This window comes from Misgurnus anguillicaudatus, chromosome 10 (genome assembly GCF_027580225.2).
Source record: "Misgurnus anguillicaudatus chromosome 10, ASM2758022v2, whole genome shotgun sequence".
Taxonomy (NCBI): Eukaryota; Metazoa; Chordata; class Actinopteri; order Cypriniformes; family Cobitidae; genus Misgurnus; species Misgurnus anguillicaudatus.
The window spans coordinates 3,557,866-3,580,476 of record NC_073346.2 but is presented as its reverse complement, the minus strand read 5'-3'; the positions used below and the strand labels follow the sequence as shown (position 1 = coordinate 3,580,476).

The 22,611-nt window shown below is 37.6% G+C and overlaps 1 protein-coding gene across 2 annotated transcripts in view; it reads right to left on the bottom strand.

Annotated features, from left to right (window-relative positions):
* Positions 1-980: 980 nt before the first annotated feature.
* Positions 981-22,611, bottom strand: part of bckdhb (branched chain keto acid dehydrogenase E1 subunit beta) — a 73,826-nt gene continuing 52,195 nt past the window's right edge. Inside the window, exons 9-11 of one of the 2 annotated variants that reach the window (XM_073871817.1) lie at positions 15,011-15,103; positions 3,974-4,115; positions 981-2,238 (exon numbers count right to left, since the gene is read on the bottom strand). In XM_073871817.1, the coding sequence (XP_073727918.1) occupies positions 3,981-4,115; positions 15,011-15,103 (228 nt within the window). In that variant the 3' untranslated portion in view covers positions 981-2,238; positions 3,974-3,980. Of the gene's footprint in view, positions 2,239-3,973; positions 4,125-15,010; positions 15,104-22,611 lie in introns of both variants that reach the window. The other variant, XM_073871816.1, reaches the window with a different exon arrangement.

Sequence of the window (22,611 nt, the reverse complement as noted above, 5' to 3'; positions counted from 1 at the left end):
GATGCAAACTTTTTCCTGTACCACTGCTTGAAGAAAGTGTCTTCTACATTACAGGCAGGAAGGCACAGACAGGTATTATTAAACATGAGCTTGTTGGACCTTTTTGGGTTGAAAATGGAAATAAAAAACAACTCTCAGACTTACTGACAATTTTTAGAAGACACTTTCTTCAAGCAGTGGTACAGGAAAAAATCTGCATCTTTCAACAAGACTTTTTTATGCAAGACAACGCTTCAGCACATGCATCAAAGTACTCAACTGAGTGGCTGGCCAGTAAAGGCCTTAAAGATGAAAAACTAATGCCATGGCCCCCTTCTTTACCTGACTTAACCCCTATTGAGACTTTTGGACCCCTTCTCAAGCAGGACATCCACAGTGAAGGCAAACAGCACACCCCTCCAAACAGCGTCCGGGAGGCCGTGGCTGCGGCCGCACAAAATGCCGGCCCAGACCAGACCAAGAAACTGACTGAATCCGCGAATGGAAGGCCCGCGACTGCCATCGAAAAGAAGGGTGGCTATATTGGTCCCTGAGTTTATATATTTTTTTATTTTACATTTTTTTATTACATTTTTATTTGTAAATGTAAAGTTTGTTTATAATTCTCACTCTAACAGGTGAAAAAAAAACAAGTGAGATGGCAAAATCTTTGTTTTTCATTTAGTTGCCTAATAATTCTGCACACTAATAGTTGCCTGATGTACATAGAAATATTCGCTTAAGAAAGCCAAAATTTCACTTTTACTACTTAAATGTTCAGGTTTGAGAGTTTGTTAATATTTTGAATTGACCAAGAGCACTGTAGTTGTACAATAACAAAAGTAATCCTCAAAAATACAACTTGCCTAATAATTCTGCACACTGTGTACAAAACCAAAAGAAGATGCCGTCTGTTCTCCAGAACTCCATTTAAACTTAATTTCCCAATAAATAATCGCAAGAATTCAACTCAAAACTAATGAATCAAAATACAACAACAGAAAAATCACAAACCAAATTTATTGAGAGTGTAGAGACAAGGCATTATCATTCTTTTGACTGCTCTTTTACATTCTGTGTGCTTTCTTTGGGTGCCATTGTTGTTTTCCACCCAATTTCATGAACATTTCTGATTGGCTATTTTTTATCCTCTTGTGCGTTTTGTCCAGCAATTTAATGGTTACATTTTATTTTGAAAGTCCACTTCAGACATTCTAATACTCTAAAGATTGGTGATAAGTAGTTGCAAAGTTACTTATGGTCAAATGTCTAAAGTGGACTATTGAAATAAAGTCTTACCATTTTTGTTTCATTTTGGATTTATTGCAAGATGTGGAAGTGTGGATTTTTCTCTATTCTTGTATTATCTTGAATTTGTTTAATTAATACATGAAAGAATCAAGCTAAACATCAGCTTGTACAAACTTCCAAAGTAGCAGCAGAAAACGTCAGTGTTAATTTGCTTACATAACTGACAAAGTTATGTTTTTAAAATGACACTTTAACATTAACAGACATTAAACTAATTGTAGGTCATGAGCTTTCTTGTTTGTGTGGTATTGAACTTCAGAGGACTGTCAAATAGAGATCATGGAGCAATTCAACTTTCTGAAAATGCACAGATAAGCTCTGAAGGTCTGTTCATCTACTGTCTATCCCATAATGCACTGGCGAGCAGCAATAAAAAGACTTCAATATAATTACGGCTGGAGTATTTCACACAATATTTCTGTGTGCAATATAACATTGATTTGGCTTAATGTTACTGAAATGTGAAAGTGAAAAGTGTTACGTGCCTGACTGTAGATCATTCAAACTGATGCTGCTGTTTAAATGTAGACGGCTTAATCTGATCAATTCAGATTTATTCAATTAACCCAAACATTTTTTGGGGATGGTAAGTCACTATAAAACTACAGTTAGAAAGAGAAACACTGGATCACACCATAAACCCGGCCCTTTAATTACTAGATCCCCAATTAAGTATAATAACAAAACTAAGATGGTCACACTATATGTAACAGCAATATTACAGACAATCAAAGACTAGACTCAACAGCAAAACACCCATCTGATGTCTGCATGTTAATGTTCATGAACCACGTTGATTCTCCAGATACAGATCAATGATGTTCTCCACCCAAAAAATGACAGCTTGTCTGGAAACATGGTCCCATCTACAAGTAGTAACTTAAACAGTGACGTTGAGATTATTGTTGTCTGGTCAAGAGGAGATGTCCATGATCTTAATCCCGTCATCTGTAAATGAAAAGAGGAAAATGTTTGCTTAAGTGCTAAAGAAAGGGCCACATGCACTGCTGGATTAGTTTTGCCACCAAAATCCTGACAATTCAAAAAGTAATCAATACAACATCACAGGGTTCCCACCCTAAGCCAAATCTCACATTTCCTGACTTTCACCGACTAAAAAGCTAAAATTTCCATGTCCGTGATGTCGTGAGCCTGGATAATACAGTGTACACCGTGAGTTTATACAAAAATTAAGCTTCAATGACTGAAATAAATAAGAAATGTCTGTTTACATTGTAGTGTTACTTGAAATCAGTGGAGGCATGGACCCATAAACGGCATTCCTTACGTCACAATTTAACAACTGGATAAATGGAAACTAAAATTGACAAACAAAAATCCCTGATATTCCATGACATGGACATAAAAATAATAAAAACTTCCTGATTTTAAAAGTCTGGAATAGACCTTTTAACTCTTTCCCTGCCAGTGTTTTTTTTTAAATTGCCAGCGCCAGCATTTTTATGATTTTCACAAACGTTTAATGCCTTCCAGAAAATGTTTTTAAATATATAAACATACAATATATCAAATAATTGACCCTACTTTAAAAAAAAAAAAAAACTCATTCTACCTTTATTTGTTGTTTTTTAAATCAGCTATGGGTAGGTTTCTTAAAAAATAACACATTTTAAAAAATAATTGCATTTTGGTGAAGGACTTTTGATAGAGATCAGATTTAGAGGGATAATCAAAACAAGGCTATTTCTGTAAACGAAAACTGAAACTAAGACTAAAACTATCAGCTAAAAAACATTTTCATTAACTGAAATAAAATTTAAAATGAATGAAAAACTAACACTAAACGAAACTAGCAACAGTTATTGAAAAACTAACTGAAATAAAATAATAATTATTTTTCGTTTTCGTAATTAATAAGCTCTCATCCTGTGGCGGAAAATCTGACGTGGTTTAGATTAAAACCAAACAGGTGTATAATAGACCCCTAAATCGCCTACATCACTGTGACGTCACCACTCTAGCTGGAGGCAAAACATAAGAACTCATAGCAGGTGCGCTAAAAGTTTGAGGTTTTGACTTTAAAATGTCATCTTGTTGTGTTTTCGGCTGTTTTTTCCCCCAAAACTAACGTTTTACCGGATTCAGGCAGACATTCCTTCACAGAAAAAATAACTATATATAACTGAAACTAGATCAAATAAAAACTAAATAGAAATGTGTTTGCAACATAAAAACTAAACTAAAACTAACAAAACTATTCATGAAACGAACTAAAACTAAACTTAAAGCAAAATGTAAAACAATAATAAAATAAAAATTTATTTAAAAAAGCAAAACTATATTAACCTTGGATCAAAACATACTCTTTCTTTTTCTCTTAATTGATGAGTTAACTCGTCAATGGTGGGGAAAAAGTTAAAATTCCATGATATTCTATAAATTCCTTGACCCGTGGGAACCCTGACATCAGCTTTGAGTTATGGAAAACAGAACTGTTAACATCTAGCCAAGCGTCAACTTTTGTTTTGTTTTTTGAAGGGAAATAAGTCTAAATGATGAACATTTTTATTGTTAAAATAACTGCTTGCCTGTTTTCCCATTCAAACACAGAAATCAGTGTATTTTGATAACAGGCTTCAAATACAAGCTGTCAAAGTCATCAAAGCTTCACTAAATAAATACAGTGATTCAGTTTTAGTATAAATGGTAAAAAAAAACATACCTGAGCTTCAGTAGTTGATCATACGCTTGACAGCATCAAAGCACTTCCACTTGTCTGGGATGTAGAAGGGCTCAAAGATATGAGGGAACGGTGTGTCATACCCACACACTCTAGTAATGGGCGCTTCTAAATTAAGGAAACACTCTTCCTGCACAAAACACAAATGACATTTGAATTAATATTTTGGTGGCATGGAAATGAATGCACATTAACGACACATTATTTAATATATGATCAACACACAAATTGTATTTATTAAAAATTCTCTTCAAGTCTATGCACAGTACAAAGTGAGTACTTCTACGAGTGGGGGGGGTAATGCTATTTCATGTATTTGAATCTGCGATTTTGAACATGGTTAAGGAGGCGCGTACACCAAAACTTTTACGCCTACAGTTGGCGCATGTTTTCAATTGTTGAAGGGCAACGTTTTTCAAAACAGCAAGCAGCTGGCAGATTTTTTGCGTGCTGAAAGCCAGCGCTCGGCAGTACTTCTGTGCTCAGCACTGAGCGTCGAGAGTTGAAAGAGATTCAACTTTGGGCGAAAAGCTCTGCTCATCAATGTTAGTTCTCACATGCCTGTCCAATCACAGTGGAGGAGGGGCGGGGCAAGTATCACAACAACCAAGCGGCTCACAGCTCAAGTATCACAGCTACCAAAGTGCTCAGCTGAAAAAACAGCTACTTTCGATGTCCTCCAGGCGTTTTCAAACACGTAAAAAAGCTTTGGTGTGTCCCGCCCCTAACTGTTACATATCATGGACCCCTTAATCCTTTTATGGGCACTAGAAGTCACAGGCATCACTGCACGCGACAGCGTTGTTATATATCAAGAATCAACAATAGCATATATTCACAATATTCAGCTTTCCAAGTAAGCCTGTCTTAAGACAGTGGATGCTGTTTGCTTTTTCCCGAACAGCAAGGTAATTGCGAATGGGTTTATGTTTGTTCCCTGCATTTCAGAGACAACTGCTTTACAAACAAGTCAGTTCGACATCGGATTTGCCAATCGTTAACAACTGAGCGATGGAGCGGTCCCAACGTTAAAAAGAGCCAGTTCAGGAGTACGAACACACAGGCGGTAAGTAAATCAAAATCTAATCTCAAGAATTTGTTTGCAATCAGCACATATAAACAACATTAGCTTCAATTTTCAGGACTTGTGTGGAACTCCTGGTGTGGACAGACAGATCTCAAGTTTAGTAAGGTTGCATGCGAATCAGGCCATGCATACATCTGGCTTTATTCGGTCACATCAGGACACGAACAGCGTTGTTTTTATGCCGTTCCAGTGTCGCATTGGGTTGATTTAAAATAAATGTTCTCACAAGTTGCACATGATTTACAGACTTCACAAGGCTTTATGTGGACTCTCTAATCTGTAAGTTCTTCAGGAGACAGCGATGTTGCCACCAGCAAGCTTCACGCCTGAAGATGCACAACGTATGGTTAACACCAAACATGTCGTTTAGTCTCATGGCCAAAAAGCTGAGATTTGGTCTCATCAGACCACATAACCAAATGCATTCTGGCAAACTAAAGCAGATATGTCACATTAAAAGTGGCTTCTCTTTGGCGCTTCCCCATACAGCTGTGAGCGGTGAAGCACCAGGCCACTGAATGCTCCTACAGAAGGTCTCTTTCCTGGTGGCCTCAGCGTCTCTTGCACGATCAATCCATTTTTGAGGACAGCCTGCTGCATATTGGTGTTTGGATTGGACTGTGCCGTACTTTAGGACACAAAAACCTGATGTAAGGTTACTCCAAGTATTATAGAGCTACACTTTTAATTTAAACAGCATGACAAGGCTCAAAGCAGAACAACCCGCATTGGAGTTTGACAAACCCAATTCCAAATGATAAAACACTACGCTTGTTTTCAAAAACCATCCAAACTTGCGCATCAGGAAACGCTTAGAGGGGTCTAATGGTTCTTCTGATACTCAGCCAACCTAAAATCTTCACTGTAAGGCAATACCGACTATTAATGGGCCATCTTTGGCTTTTCTGTTTCCAAATCCATACAAGGAAAACGCGTGTGCCAAGCATGAAACATCTCGCACTTTGGGCGAACTTCTAGGTCTTCTGAAGTGGCTACAATAGAGCGTCAAGCTCCATTGAAATGCTGTGTGATTGTCATATATGACGGTCTGTATAAACACAAAAATGTGTTTCAGATTTGCACGCAGAGGCACGTTCCAACTCTGGAAAGCCGGAGGAGATCTGGTGATCTGAAGCAGGTCCTTGGATGTTTCGACTCGGTCCCTGCGGCTGTGCTTAATGCGCCTCCAAGTGGTCAAAGTGGGCTTGACGGACCTTTTGCTATCCACGTGACGGACTGACGGCTGATGCTCGACCTACAGATTATCATTAATTTGGGATTGTATGTGATGAGACATAGCTAATGCCTTTAGTGCTTACAAATAAGTTTATCTAAGATTAAACTCAGTGTGGTTTATGATCACTGGAGTGCATTTCGAACAAATTTTTTGTGCATTCTCACTTTTTATGTTCTCCAACTTTATATTTTGTGCATGCATGGTAGTTTATACTTTAATAAAAATTGATTCTGCAGAGTAGCGAAGTGATTTCAGTATCTGGTGTAAGCTGCAGGGAGTAACACTGGCAAGAGTCACAGTGAGAAATGACTTTCATTTCAGAGTCTTCATCACACAGAGCTAACAGTTGCCTTTAAAAGATTAAGAAGTCCTTGTTTAGTTTTTGCAGCTGTTTGGACACGGCAAGAGAAATGGTTTTATATGATACTGATAGTATATGATGACAGTTGTAATTTTTTGGCTGAATTACTCTTTTAACAAATTACAGTCTGAACGTTGACGTCAAAGTCATTTGCGGGTTAATCTGTAGATCCAGATTTAAACTGGAACGCTTTCCTGTTTTCAGCAGCGTTTTTGAGTAATTGACTGATCTTGGGCCAGAATGTTAAAAAAACATGTGTTAATGAAGTAAAGTTACACAACAGCAGATAAACACAAACTCACTTTATTTAAAAACTATTTATGCCTAAATATACAAGCGGTGAAGTTATTTTCTTCTCCATTACTCTCCTGGGGGCCTGACTCACCACGGACTGAACTCAGAGTCAAAAACCGTTCGGCTTTTTCCCCTCGGCTCTGCAGCCAGGGGTAATTTTGTGTCATTTAATATTTAGTTCCACAGCAGACGTTCACCTGCCAACCTGCCATATGTCCACAGAAGAGCACTGACCGAATTTGTCCGAGACCATACACAGACTACAGAAAGAACAAACCTCAAAATGCTCTTACTGGAAATGCAGGAGAAAAGAAAAGTACAGTCTAAAGCCACAGCGAACTGTAAACGTCTGTACACTTTCAGTTAAACTAACATTAATGTTTATATGCGCAGTGCATCATTACGTGAAATATATCTACCTGTCTGAATATGGACTGTTGTAATTGATATATGAACAGATGTGTATGCATGTACCAAACAGTACTTAACTACAATACCTGTACTTTATGGAAAAAACATGATAACATTTAATGAATTTTGCAACACCCATTTATAAAAAACATTCACCTAAATAAAAATAACAACAGATACAGCCTAAATGTAAAAGATAAAAGAGTTAGCACACACACGCTTGCACGCATACACACACATTCCAGAGGAATCTGGCTGTTTTATTCACACAGACACACACAGGAAAAATATCCATTATTATTCCAACTATTCCATCGAGTTGTCCAGGAACGGGGAGATCTACCTGAAAAATATCCTTATTCCAGTGCTCAGTCCTGGAATAACAGGATCGTTCTCCTGTCCAGGTCTGAGGTTTTGAGAGTTAATTTCTCTCTGTGCGTAGTTCAATCAGTTCATCTGATCTGATGTTAATATATTGGGCTGTTATGGACGGTTGCAAAGACAGTGTGGTTGATAGGGTATTTTAGATGAGCTGTTGCAAGGGATCCAGGGGGTCTAAAGATCCCTCCATGTCTTTCAGATACTGGAATCTTGACATAGAGTTTGGGTTATGCTGCGTTTAACACAACTCAGAATTATGATCTTTCCCACCTCAAACTCAGAAATAATGTAATGAACAGCATATTTAAAGGGACACTACACTTTTTTTGAAAATAGGCTCAATAGCTCCCCTAGAGTTAAACATTTGATTTTTTTACCGTTTTGGAATCCATTCAGCTGATCTCCGGGTCTGGCGCTACCACTTTTAGCATAACTTAGCACAATTCATTGAATCTGATTAGACCATTAGCATCACGCTCAAATATGACCAAAGAGTTTTGATATTTTGCTTATTGAAACTTGACTCTTCTGTAGTTACATCGTGTAATCAGACAGATTTCTCTATTGAAAGCTACCAAGCAGGTGACTATTTTTGGGTGCTGCCTAATATCATTGCGCCAGCTGCAACCATGATATGGCAGCAAAATCCTTGATTATTACGCCAGAATGAGAGTATAGTTCCTAGCCATATCAGCCTAGAAAATCACAACTTTTAATTTTTTTTCCGTCAGTCTTAGTACACAATGTAACTACAAAAGAGTAGGCATGGGCCGGTTATCGGTTTCAAGGTATACTAAGGTTTTAAACAGTCATGGTTTCAAAACCACTAAAATGTTCTGTGATATCGTTTTCAAGGTATGAGCTGTGTTTATACAAAATTCATTAAATCATTAAGTCATGATGTGATTGATTTGATGTTTAAATTTAATATACATTACGGAAATATTATATATTTTTTGAAAGCATATTATAATTTAAAGGCTTTAATTTTACCTGGCATTTGAAAATAACACATTTTAGTGTTGCAATAGCAATAACGCAACACCGTGAAACTGGTATTTTGCTAAAGGTTATCATACCGCCAGAATATTATACTGGCCCATGCCTACAAAAGAGTTGTTTTAAATAGGAAAAATATTGAAACTCTTTGGTAATTTTTTAGCATAATGCTAATGGTCTAATCAGATTCAATGGATTATGCTAAGCTATGCTAAAAAGTGGTACCGCCGAACCTGGAGATCGGCTGAATGGATTTCAAAACAGTAAAAACTCAGATCTTTAACTCTAGGGGAAATGGAAAGTGAGCCTATTTTCCAAAAAAGTGGAGTGTTCCTTTAAAGTGGAGATTTTCGACCTGTGAACTCAGGGTAGATCAATCAACCCCAAACTCATATAGTCGCATCATTTGACTTTGCACCCTTTATGCACACCTTTATGTGAAACGCAAAAAACAAAATCTTAAAGAATTTTCAAAGCACCAATTGATATCAAACAAAGTCTTTTGTTTGGTACAATAACGCATACTCTGTGTCTCAATCCGTTCCCTAGCTCCCGAGGTCGTGAATCAGTATATCATGTACACAGGTTCGGGCACTGGTAAGGACCCTAACTCACTTGACATTGGGACAAATGTTCACTTATTTTTCTGTCACGTGGCTGCTTAAGCGCGTTGTGATCACTCACAGCTGTTACTCATCAACAACCGGTAAACTGACAAAAATCTCTCTGACTTAATTTTTAAACAGGACATTGTGAAAAATGCTGTAATTTTTCTCTTACATATCCGTGCATAAAATTGGGGAATATAATTACTTAATTTGAAATATATTTTTTTTTACAATTTTAAATAAATATTGTTATTTTAAATATTGAGTAGATTGTGGTCCCTTACTGTGTAGCGATGTGTGTTTATATTTTAAACTAAAACAAACGTTTGCTTTTTAAAAGTCACATTTCATAAAGTTTATTGAGTTGGATCACGTGATTTTTCGGATGGCGAGCTTCAAAAAGGTCACATGATTTTTGGTAAGGGAAATTAGGGACCAGCGATGCTCACTGGTTTTTGCGTTGCATTGTGGGAATTTTTATGGAACTAATGTTCCAGTGCACTGGAAGGATTTTGCGCTTGAGACAGCCCTTAAAATGTCCGACTCCCTGATCAGTGCCCTGACTACTGAACAAGGGAGCTGATTGGGACGTACCAACAGTTTTGACACTCTTTAAAGGGGACATTTCACAATATTTTTTTAAGATGTCAAATAAATCTTTGGTGTCCCCAGAGTACAAATGAACAGTTTTAGCTCAAAAATATCATATAGATAATTTATTATAACATGTTCAAATTGACATGTTGTAGGTGTGAGCAAAAATGTGTCCTTTTAAATGCAAATGAGCTGATGAAATGCAAACACTGATCGCCATGATGGTGGTTTGTTGAAATTGAAACTCAATTGGGTTGTCAGTTATTTTTTCTCTCTGCACTAAATAGCACTGCAATGGTTGGATAGTGCAGATTAAGGGGCTGTATTATCCCCTTCTGACATCACAAGGGAAGCCAAATTTCAATTACCTGTTTTTTCGCATGCTTGCAGAGAATAGTTTACCAAAACTAAGTTACTGGGTTGATCTTTGAACATTTACTAGGTTGATAGAAGCACTGGGGACCCAATTATAGCTCTAAAATGTTGAAAAAGTCAGATAGGTAGAATATTGAAACTGAAATATTCCCACCTCTGACTTTATCTCAAACACAGCATTACTTTTTGCCTTTATTATTGTATGCTAGGAAAAATATCCATCCATTTGCCTGGATGAAAAAACACCACACACTTGCTCAATCTGCTTCATGATTTGAGGCTTCATTGATGTCTGTAAACATGATTATGATCCCAAATGTTTCAATTTATAATATAAAACATTTATTAATATACTCCAAATATAAGTCATGAAAAATGATGATTGCTTTAGAAACCAAAACTACTAAAAAATACAATGTGACAACTGCAGCAATGACGGGTTGTGTCGAGAGTGTTGGGTTATGGGTGTTTTGATAGGGGGCATATCCATTGCCACTGTTGCTGTAGACGTTAACAGCCTGACCACGGCCAGCATGCTGCTGAAATCCTTGTCTAAAAGTCATTTCCGTTCAATGTCATTATCTCGGCACAACTGACTGACTCATCCCTGCTCGAGCGCTGCCCTATGTGCCAACCTCACTGACACGCACACGCAGGTGCTAAACAAACGTTGACGTCAATGGAAACGTGACTGATGTTTGCACTCAAAGACTCGCTCTCCATTTATGCATGGATGAATCTCTTGATAACATTTCCACCGTCGGCAAGCTAACACTCCAGATACACATGCATGTGCATCTGTGTGCAGTGCACCAACGTCAATTTCTACTAAACTGAAATGCATGCAAGACACTTTGCCCGTAACCCTGACCCCCGGCAGAAATCTGGATTATTTTACATTCTTTTCCACCAGACAGACATATGATTCATGGCCCATTAGAAATACCGATAAAACCCAGTGAAGGACAGCAAAGCTTGGTCACGTGTCCACTACCATCCATTAAAAAACAAGTGACGCAAGTTTAGGGTTGTATTCACGTTAAAGCATTTGTTGGGGAGCCACATTTGCTTGACGTCAGAGTTTGTTTTGTCGGTGCGAAATGCTGCTTTCTGAACAAGACCAGTCGCAAATCATTTCCTGTGGACTCCTGTATGGTTTATGAATTAAATGAATGAATTAACTTGCATAATGAGCCGCATAATGAGCCTTTCAGGCAGGAAGGTGAGAGGAAACTCAAAGAAAGAAATGCACTTTCTTTTTGTTTTGTGATTAATTTAAATTATAGCTAAAAATATAATCCAGACAAATAAGGGTCAAGGCACATTTTGAAAGTCATGTCTGTATACTTATATAAACACACACACAAACAATATCTATCTATCTATCTATCTATCTATCTATCTATCTATCTATCTATCTATCTATCTATCTATCTATCTATCTATCTATCTATCTATCTATCTATCTATCTATCTATCTATCTATCTATCTATCTATCTATCTATCTAAATTTAGTAAGGAATGAGCGTGGTCAACTTATCAAAACTTTGCCTTTGTTTACAGACGCCATTACTCTGTCATGTGTTGTTTGAAAGAAACACAAATGAATGTCTGGCCAGGCGTGTGATCGTGCATGTAATAAACTTGCGGTGCAGAGATAGATGTGAACAAACAAGGTTTTAGATGTCTCGTTTGCAGACGCATTTATAAGAATACCACAAAGCGCGTCAAATATGATGATCCGTGTGTTTGTGTGTGTGTGTGTGTGTGTGTGTGTGTGTGTGTGTGTGTGTGTGTGTGGGCATCACGTCGTACTGTTTGTCGGAAGCACCAAAAGGTCACTCGCGTCTGGAAAGAACTTTCAGTGACAGGCGCGAGTAAATAAGGATTTAAATGTTCGGTTTGCTGCAATCGGATAAAACAACACCAATTCATAGCACTGAATGCAGAAACTGGATGAGGCACTGAGCACTGATTACCTGTTAATGGTGCGGGGTGTGGCGATCTCAGCTCATTTCAGTAACAGGAGAAAGACGATAAGTCTCCCTATTCTTACCGTGGGTTCTCACCAGCCGCCTTTGAGGCGTCAAATTCACGTCTACCGCATCTTGTTTGCCGCTTGAACATTTGGAGTTTACTCGCTTTATTAGCACGTGAAATTCTAGTCATGGAGACATTCACTCGGAAATTCGTGTCATGGGAGGGGCTTCTGCGACACTGCTCGCTTCCTGTAAACACGTCACTACTAGAGCAAGCTCCTGATTGGTTAACGCGGCATGTTTTTCTGCAAAAGTTCACATTTTTCAACTCTCGCGTTTGCCGCGACAACGCTCAATTCATTCAATTCGCACCATACGCGCGTTTGGGGCAGAAATGCGTCTACCGCGCTGCGCTAAACGCCTCTTTCATGCAGCGAGACCTCCAGATGCGCGTCAACCCGTCTTTACATTGACTTATCATTGAACTCACTTGTGCTTGACGCCTCTACCGCGGCTGGTCTGAACGCAGCATTATACACATTTCACATTTAAAAGACGAAATTCTAAGCATTATGTAGACCAGGGGTGTCCAGACTTTTTTGTGTGGTGATCTACTTTTAAAATGATAAAGCCGACAAGTTCTACATGCTAAAAACACTTTAAATGCGTGGACTATACTGCATATATCTCTACATTAGATTTAGGGCTGTCACCGTTACTCTATTTTTTTGAGGAGTTTAAAAAAATCCTGGAGTACATGTCGAGTACTGTTTAAAATAGCGGAGATACGGTTTAGTGAAACAAACTAGAAAGAAAATGACAATATATCAGAAGCACATAAATCTGCACTCTCTCTCTCTCCCTCGTTTGCTCGCTCGCGTGCGCACACACACAGCTCCTGCATCCTGCATCCTGGTAAATTTCGGAAGTTTACTTCGGAAAGTTACTGAGCTGCATCGAGCAGGCATAAGATTTATAAAAAACACATATGAGAAGAAAGGCACAGCAACTCAAAAAGACTTACGTGTTTCACAAATAATCTAAGACCATGCCAATTTTGAGCTCGGTTTTTCAAAGCTCGTGGAGCCATGGAGCAGCAAGAGGATACATAGTTAACTTATGTGCGCTCTACCGGCATTGCCTTTGCGATCGACTGGTCGATCACGATCGACGTATTGGACACCCCTGATGTAGACATTTATCTTTGCTTTGTCTGACAAGTATTCATTAAGTTACAGTTAATGTTATGACGTGTTTCCAGGGGGAGAGAGAACAGAACACACATCATGTTTATTTTTTTGAATTTTGCAAAAAACAAAATGATTTGGGGTGAATTGACATTAAATAGTACGGGTGAAGCAATCATCAAATAGGAAGCACATTTCACAGAAGTCACAAAATTGTCCCACATTAGGGCACTTCATCCTACAAGTTACAAGAATGTCAGTGTTTCATTGTTTTAATTGTCAACAACAGTGCCGTAATAGTCTGAACATCCATAATGTTGATTTTTTTCTCTGGATATCATGTCCTGTCACATCCATAACACATGCATATTTGAATTTTATGTAGGGATGCACACAAGCCCTGAAAAGTGAAGCCAAAACGTCTCGATCGCCCCTCAGTGACTGGTCCCAGTATAGGTTATAAACCCCGCCTCCCCATGTTATTCAATGGGACTTGAGACCAACTAAAACATTTTATTACACTTCAATTATCTTTTTTCCGAAGCTGGTTTCTGTCATTTACTGTAGTTTTTATCCCGCTGATGTAAATTCAAGTGTTTGTTTTTAAAATAAGTTTGTGTTTAGTTATTTAAGGATATAAAAACGGTGGTGTCACGTCATGATTGACAGCTGTGATATCGTGTGATATGCGCATTCTGCGAGAGCCAGGGCGGGGTTTTGATTTCGCGGCTTTACTTCCTGCTCATTACTGTGCAGGACTGGTCCCGAAATAGCTACTGCGCAGACTCAAGACCCAAGATGTCAGCGTAGTATCGGGACACTGGCGGCTTCACTTTCACCAATGGAAGAGAGCGAACAGGCATCGTCCATCTTTTTTTTACAGTTTATGGATGCACCGATAAATCAGCCAATGATGCTTGCTATGATTCTCAATGAATTATGGTGAAATGCCGCTACATCCAAAAGCCAGAAGGCGCTCTCGTGCAGAAACTCAATATGCGCTGTAGAAGAACCACCATACACACGCAGCTATGACACGCAGCTATCTTAAGGATATATTTATATTGCTTTTTTCAAACCTTTTCGGGTATTTTTATGATAATAAAGAATATGTATAATGATTATGTTTGACAAGTGTTGCTTTTACAAATGCATGTTATTAAAGACTCAAACTAACAGTGATTTCAGATCGATAAGGACTTACTGTTAAAAAACTGTAGTACATGAAATATCTGTGCATTCAGAATAGTCATCGGCCACGCACTATTAGTGTATATCGGCATTTATCGTCGCATCCGTACTTCTATGGGAGAAAACTTACAAAATATTTTTTTATTTGGCTGTCAATTCCTAGGACGGAGTTCTCTGAGAATACGCATTTCCAAATAAAATATTTTAAGATTATTATTTCAGCTGTCATTAGGAATTTAAATCTGTAAACTCTCTGCCTCCCTGTTTACCACCTGACCTCATTCTGGTACAAAATAGCAACTTTTTATTGTCTTTTCTTCCTGAACTGCAGCACTGATCTCAGAAGCAAATCCTCCCGTGACTGGAGCTTCATGACTGATGAGCAGGCGACCAGTTTTCACCACCGACTGCAAGAAAACAGAAAAAGAGCTGTTTTTTTTATTTCAACAAATATCTTACAACAACAGGGACAATATATTTCATGTACATTGTAACAATTTATTAGTAAAACTGGTAGAGCATTGTATTAGCGGCACAAAAGTCATTGAGTTTAAGTCTCTGGGAACACACATACTGATTAAATGTACAGCTTGAATGCACTCTAAATCACTGTGGAGAAAAGCATCTGCCAAATCTACAAATGTATGACGTGTACAGTTAACACTGACAATGTTTAACGCCAGCACCTTAGCCACAGTTAACGTTCTCGCAAAATGTGTAATTTTTTCATGTTTTGAGTGAAGAGGATCTATTGCAAGTGAACCTGGCATTGCAGCGGATGTCAGTTGTCTATCTGGCAAGCTTTTAATTTCATTTCTACAGTCTGTGTAATTACATTCGGAGCAATCTGCGCGTATCATGAGGTGAAGAGTGCAAGCCAGACAGGTCAGTTTATTTTCACACATGTGAGCACTCAAGTTGAATGAAGATAACTGTAAATACAGACTGATCTTATTTGAGATGAAGGATACAAATGGTTGCATGCTGTTTTAGATGAATGTAACATGACAGCAGACAGACTTTTGGATAGTGACAGAGCTCATCTGGTTTTTCTAGAGCTTCACCCAACACCAGAAACCCAAACTACACCTGCAATACTACACCAATATATCAAACAACTACCTAAACATGTCTGTACAGAGTCCACGTGTACCTGTGGCGAGCCCTAAGACTCAACAAAACTTCATTCAATAATTAATAGAGTACATGTTCACGAGAAAGGCTAAATTACCATCACACTCCACAGAGTCCTGTAATGACTAATGGAGGTCATTTACACATACAGTACTTCTATATATTCCCTAATCTCAGAACAGGGTTTCCCGCAGCATATTTCAGTTAAGGCGGCCCGCCTAAACTTGAAAACCCTACCGCCTTAACTAGGTCATCAAGAAAAAAATAATATTAACATCACACCGCGAGCGTGGTCCGGACCGCCAATGTCTGAAGGATAACTAGCCAGTTGATAAAACACCTCGGAGAATAGCGCAGACGTGATTCACACCACACGGTTTAAACACATTTACACGCTACAGTAGTTACACTCCTTTAAGATAATGTAATTTATAGTGGGAAATAATCAGTTTTTACAATTTTTGCGCTATCTATCATCGTTCGGCAGACGTTCTACAACATCTGCTTTAGTTTGTGTTTATTAACCCTTTAGTTTCACTTCATCACGCAGCTATTCCCGTTAGAGGTAAAAAAACACTAAATTCATTAATAATATAGCATGTGTTCATTTTTTGTCATAGTTTCTTCAAAATTAAGTTTTATTTGAGTGTTTTAAAAATAAATATTTTATTTATTTATTTTATTAAAATATTTACATTTTCATCATGATGCATATGCCCCGCCCCTTTGATTGTCACGCCCCCGGCCCCTCCCACACGCCCAACCCTACCACCTTAACAATTTTTTTGCGGGAAACCCTGCCGAACAAGTGAAAAATACAAATTAATTTTACTTAATAATGAGGTCTTTGATGACATGATCGAATAGCAACGCAGCGAATTGTTTGTGAGAGGGGCGCAAATGCAGCAAACGCATTTTAAAGTTTCCAAAAAAGACTTGAAAACATACAGCACTACAAGTTTCATTTATCATTTAAAATCAAGACATCCTGAACACCATGCAGCGTATGAGAAAGACACAGGGGCGACGATGGGTATTTTTCTGCTGAATGCACAAGCATGTAGAACGAAAGACTTTAGCTCTTCATCTCATGTCATAAATCGACAAAGGGCGTCAGAGCAGTATGTAATAAAAACTTCCTAAAACCAGTAAAGTCCTACAATGACAAACACGCTTACATTAAACCAGAAGGCTGCATGATTAATCTCATGTAATTGCCATGCACATCTTGTAAGTAAAGCCGGTTCCTTGATTAGTAATAAATCGCCATCAGCTGCTTTCAGATGGAGCGGCATTTATTACACAGAGCCGTAGTTCACTGACAAGAGGGGAAATATCACATTAATTGCAGATGAATTGCCTTAACAAAAGCTCTGTTAACTTTGCCATTGACTCACTCTCTCCCCTCTGCTCACCAAGCCTCGTGTTTGACCCTGCATGCAGACGCACATCTGCGGCTCAACACACAGCGATATATAAGAGTTGTTGCAAGTTTATTAAAGCATAGTAATGAATAGGTTATTCGCATTTTGTACAGGAATAGAAGATGGGATTAATATCTGTTTAGCCAAGACTCATTTATGTGGACAAATATAAATGGAAGAGTTTTAACAAGTCAGATATCAATGTTAAATAATGTGAAATAAATATAGTAAAAAGGACATTCTGAAAATGCGAGAATATTGGCAAAATAATTAGGAAAAAAACTCACTTGTTCGTATTCTGGCTTCAGCTAAGTGTTTCATTTTATTCAGCTTCAGCCAAGAACTTTCCTTTCAGTGCATCTCTAGTGATTACTAGAAAAATGCAATGATAAAGCCCCACTCCTTACCCCAATGTCATACGGGTGGAAGCAAATTGTACTAAAATATACGAATGAGATTGTACGAATTTATACGAATTGCCCACCCACAGGGTTTCCTGCAGCACTTTTCAGTTCGGGTGGCCCGCCTAAGCTGAGAAACCCTACCGCCTTAACTAGGTCGTTCAAAAAAAATTGCTGCAAAAAAGGCCTTCAAGTGCATCTCGCATGCACCGCCACACGGCCAAAATGAGATAAAGACGTAGTCTGTCACTGTCTGGAGGATAGCCAGTTGATAAAACCGTGAGAACTGTAAGTGGACTTATGTTTTGGCTTTATTTATTTAAGCCTGTTACATTATTAGTATATAGTTTGTGCAATTTTAAAGTAAGTTAGCTGGTGATTTTGTTGTTTGAGCAACCTGCTAGCTAGGTTTACATGCCTGTAGTTATACTCCTTTAAGATAATGTCATTATTAGTGGGAAATAATCAGTTTTTACAATCTTTGCACTATATCTATCATTGTTCGCCAGACGTTCTAGAACATCTGCTTTAGTTTGTGTTTATTAACCCTTTGGTTTCACTTCACCACGCAGCTATTCCCGTTAGAGGTAAAAACATTTAATTTATTAATAATCTAGTATGTGTTCATTTTCTGTCATAGTTTCTTCAAAATTACGTTTTATTTGAGTGTTTTAAATAAAAATATTTTAATTTTCATCATGACGCATACACTCCACAAATTTTCTGCGGGAAACCCTGCACCTCATACAAAACATACAAATTCCAGTCAGATTGTGTTGTAATTAGCTTTGCTACTATGGTAATTGTAACATTTATTAATGCAATAAATACATAAAGCAATCTGATCCAAACAGAAAACAAGTAGTACTGTATACTGTACTATAGATAAATGAAGTCAGGGCTGGATTTGAGTAAAGCTCACTACAAACCTGCATACATTTCATATAAAAAACTTTGATTTTCCACACAACAAACACTTTGATCTACCAAGCAGCATGTGGTACTCATATAGTTCATTTTTACCATGTTTACATTTTCTCCCAAACACAGTAAACAGTGCAGTAAATACAGAGGTCTGCAGATTCCATTAGGTTCTGGTCATCAGTATTCGCACATGACTCAACTAGCTGTTAACTACTGTATGAGACTTAAGGTTTTGCTATGCCGACAGCCCTGATTTCATGTATTCACAGTGGACTGTCATTCACATTCCCATCCGAGTGAAAACTGAAAATCAGATCTGATAAGCTTCCTATTTTCTTCTATAATGCTCCCAAACAAACTTTACATTTTCACCAGTGCTGGAAAAGTAAGTTTAGGTAATGAGAAATTCAACCTCGGTAACCTGTCTTAACGTTTAAATGTGCAGCTATGTGTCTGCTGAGACATTAGGCCATGCATTTGAGGAACCAAGGAATTTCTTTAAGCTTTTGTTTATGTAGAATGACATGATTATAATGTGGCATGAGTTTGGTTTACTCTGATAATAACTAGTCCTGATGTAGAATAAGACACCCAACACAGAGCTGTCGCCTGAGGATGATAAAAAAGTAATTTTTTTCTGAAACGCTCAGTTGTAGCGTGATAAAATGCAAACATTATTCTCAGCTATGGAGGGCTCAGCAGCAGAATGTTGAGGCTGTATGCTAGCAAGTGTGTGAGATTTCAAGAAGATAACAAGTATGTAAGGGTGTGACTTCAGGCATTTCCTAAAGGCTGTCTCATAACTTTAAACAGTCAGTGAGGGGCTGAACATAAACACTTGGCAAATCGTCCTAACAAATGACTGATGATACAATTAAGGACTTTTATTTGGACCTCCAGGACCTGGACAAGAAATGCAGTAACCTGATTCAGACAGCAATGATTAAATATTAGGTGGCTCAGTGCTTGAGCATTGTTAGCAATGCAAAAAGATCTGATAAAATGTATACCTTGTAATACACTGTGGCTATGGATGCATCTACCAAATGCGTAAATGCAATAGCAGCAAAGAACAGACAAAAGAAGAACAGAGATGAGTACAAAAGAGTCAGAACAGATCAGGGTATTATAAGAATAGAGCAGAACAGTTTATTTTTTTTTTTGGTGATTTTTGGAATAACAAACAATATTTTGCGGCAATTTCCAGAGATTTGCAAAAAAAAGGTTTTTGCAGAGAGATGGTTTGTGTGGTTAGTAATAAAAGGCAACTTGTATCTTGTACTCTGTATCATGACAGAACATCTTTTTATGAGATCTTTTATTTAACTTTTTAAAAGAACAGTATGTAGGATTGTGGCCAAAACTGGTATTGCAATCACAAAACTTGTGGCTAAAACTGGTACTGCAATCACACAACTGGTGGCCAATACACAAAATGACAACTTAAACATCAGTTGCAACTCCACTTTTTAAATGACAATATCCTGGCCAGACCGCTGTTGACAGTGATATAAGTATTTGATATTAAAATGATTTCTTAATGTCTAGTGACATATCAGGACCATTTTATGATTAATTCATATACATTTCTTACATACTGTTCCTTTAATTATTTCTATTGTTTGATGATGAAATGACAAATTATGCAGGGTGGCAAAACATCGCAACATTTTGTTGATTTTGTGCTGATTTTGTGAACAAAGTTGAGCAGATTGAAGTAGAAAATAGCTGAATAGAGTTAAATACACTTTTACACAAAGCCGCTTGTATTACAAGGAATATTTGAAGAGTTTTGTTGCAAAACGAGATAACCACCGCTTTTTTAATTGTTCAGAAATCTCGTTTTTTGGTCGTGCATTCCAATTAATTTCAATTCAACTGCAGTTGGTTTGTTTTGATTTAAACCTTCATAACTTAAAAAATACAGCTAAGTAGCACCATAAAACAAAATAATAACATGATAACATAATAATAAACATGTTTTGACAAAAATGTTAAAAAATGGATTTATCTCGTTTTGCAACGAAACTCTTCATTTTATCAGCATGTGTGTTCTGGGTTCAAACCCATGACTTTGGCATTACTAATGCAATGCTCCACCACTGAGCTATAGAGGTGTACAAGGTAGAAAAGAGTTGACTAGGATAGATTAAAATAGTTTAGGGCTAATGTAGAAACATGATGGTGACTTCCATGTAAAGGGACCTGCGGGGTATGGAGATAAAAACATCACTTTCTAAGGTAATAAAAACAATACAGTTCATTATGTGAAATCATTATACACCACTGATAATATAGTTATGTAGATAACTACTCAATGCACCTTTAGTAGTATAGTGTACAATGTCAGGGAAAATATTTTTCATGGAGCACTTAGTGTCTTCAAACTAAAGCAGCACAGCACATACCACAGATAGTAGAGATGCAAACAATCCTTCACTGTCATTACTGTGTCACAAGAGAAAATTGGGTGATAAGACTCCAGAGGATGAGTGGAGGATTGGCTTTATTGTTTTTCAGAAATACCCCAGTGACGTAGTGAAAAGCATAATGACAAATAACAGCATTAGTCACATATTGGAGTTTAAAACACATCAGTGACTGGAATGCTCCGCAAGACAGCACGCATTATATTACTCATCAACTTAATATAGCCATAGATTAAATAACTTCTGCCCTTAAAACATTCAATACACAGCTTTCAAAGCAAACAACACCTCCTCATTTCTAATCCTGCTCATATTTTTCAGAGATTCTTCTGTCGGGAAAGTTTTTCCTTTCGGCTTTCATTGCAGTAAAATCAGTTCACAGCAATTAAAGTAGACAAGGCCACATCACCATCACTGACTATAATCCAACGTGTTTTTTACGTTTATCTTGGCCTTTGGCGTGTTAGTCTTCTAAACGCCAAAAATAACCATTGCCAGCTGTCAAACTCAAACTCATTCTTGTGCATTTTGATGCTCACACTGTCAGTCAAAACAGCCTTCAATTATTCAGTAAACATCCTGAGGAGGTACTGCAGAACCAGGAATACAAATGCAAGTCCAAAACAAACTCATCCAATTTTGTCTTTACGAGGTTCCCGCGGCATTTTATGACACATGTCTCCGTCTTCAGAATTGAAGAGAGTCTTTATTGGGAAGCTGATGTGTTGACATTAGGGCCTGTGGCGCGGATGATGATTTTATTGTACAATGTGCTGTGCGTATGAGTCACCCGTCCGTACGACCGAGCTTCTGTCTCATTGGCTCCCAGGTTCGCAGCGCAGTCCTTCTAAAAAAGACCGAGCTGGTGGCCGGCACTGTCATCCTGTCATTATTTATGGCTGACCTCTCAACACCGCCAATGTTCAAGTCAGTCATTTAAAATACAGCTTGATCCAAGAAGAGACTACACATGATGAATACAGAGTGAAGGCTTTTTTTGGACACTCGTACTCTCTCTTTATCTCCCTCTCTCGCATACGCAAACACAAAGGAACGTTTTCGTTCTGGGAAGAGTTTGACAGCAGTCAATTCTTGCATATTAACCGTAGGCAGTTCTTTAACACTACACTGAAAAAAATGATTCTGTGCCTTAGTAAATTTAACTTAAAAGAAATTATTAAATTCTATTAAAAAAATGTAAAAAGTAAAAATAACAAAAAAATTAAGTTAATTCTAAATTAACAAATTATTGAGTAAATTTCACTTAATTTTATTATGTAAAATCCACCCAAATTTGTAAGGAAATTTTGTGTTGAAACTACTTGAATTATTTAAGTAAATATAACTAACTAGGCAGTGGGCTTGTACTTTCCAGCATGCCTTGCATGGGACTGCATTTGGAGAGTAAAATTTGAAATGAAACGCTATTTTTTGTGTTTTTAATAAAATAGAAAGACTTGTTAGTGTTTCAGGTTAAATTATCTTTGAGATTTAGAAGAGTTTCTGTTTCTGTTTTGAGTTTTGTGGTTACCATCATTCAGAAGAGTGGTGCTTGTGTATAGACAATAGGCGACACAATGAAAATCATGATGTAAGCAATAAC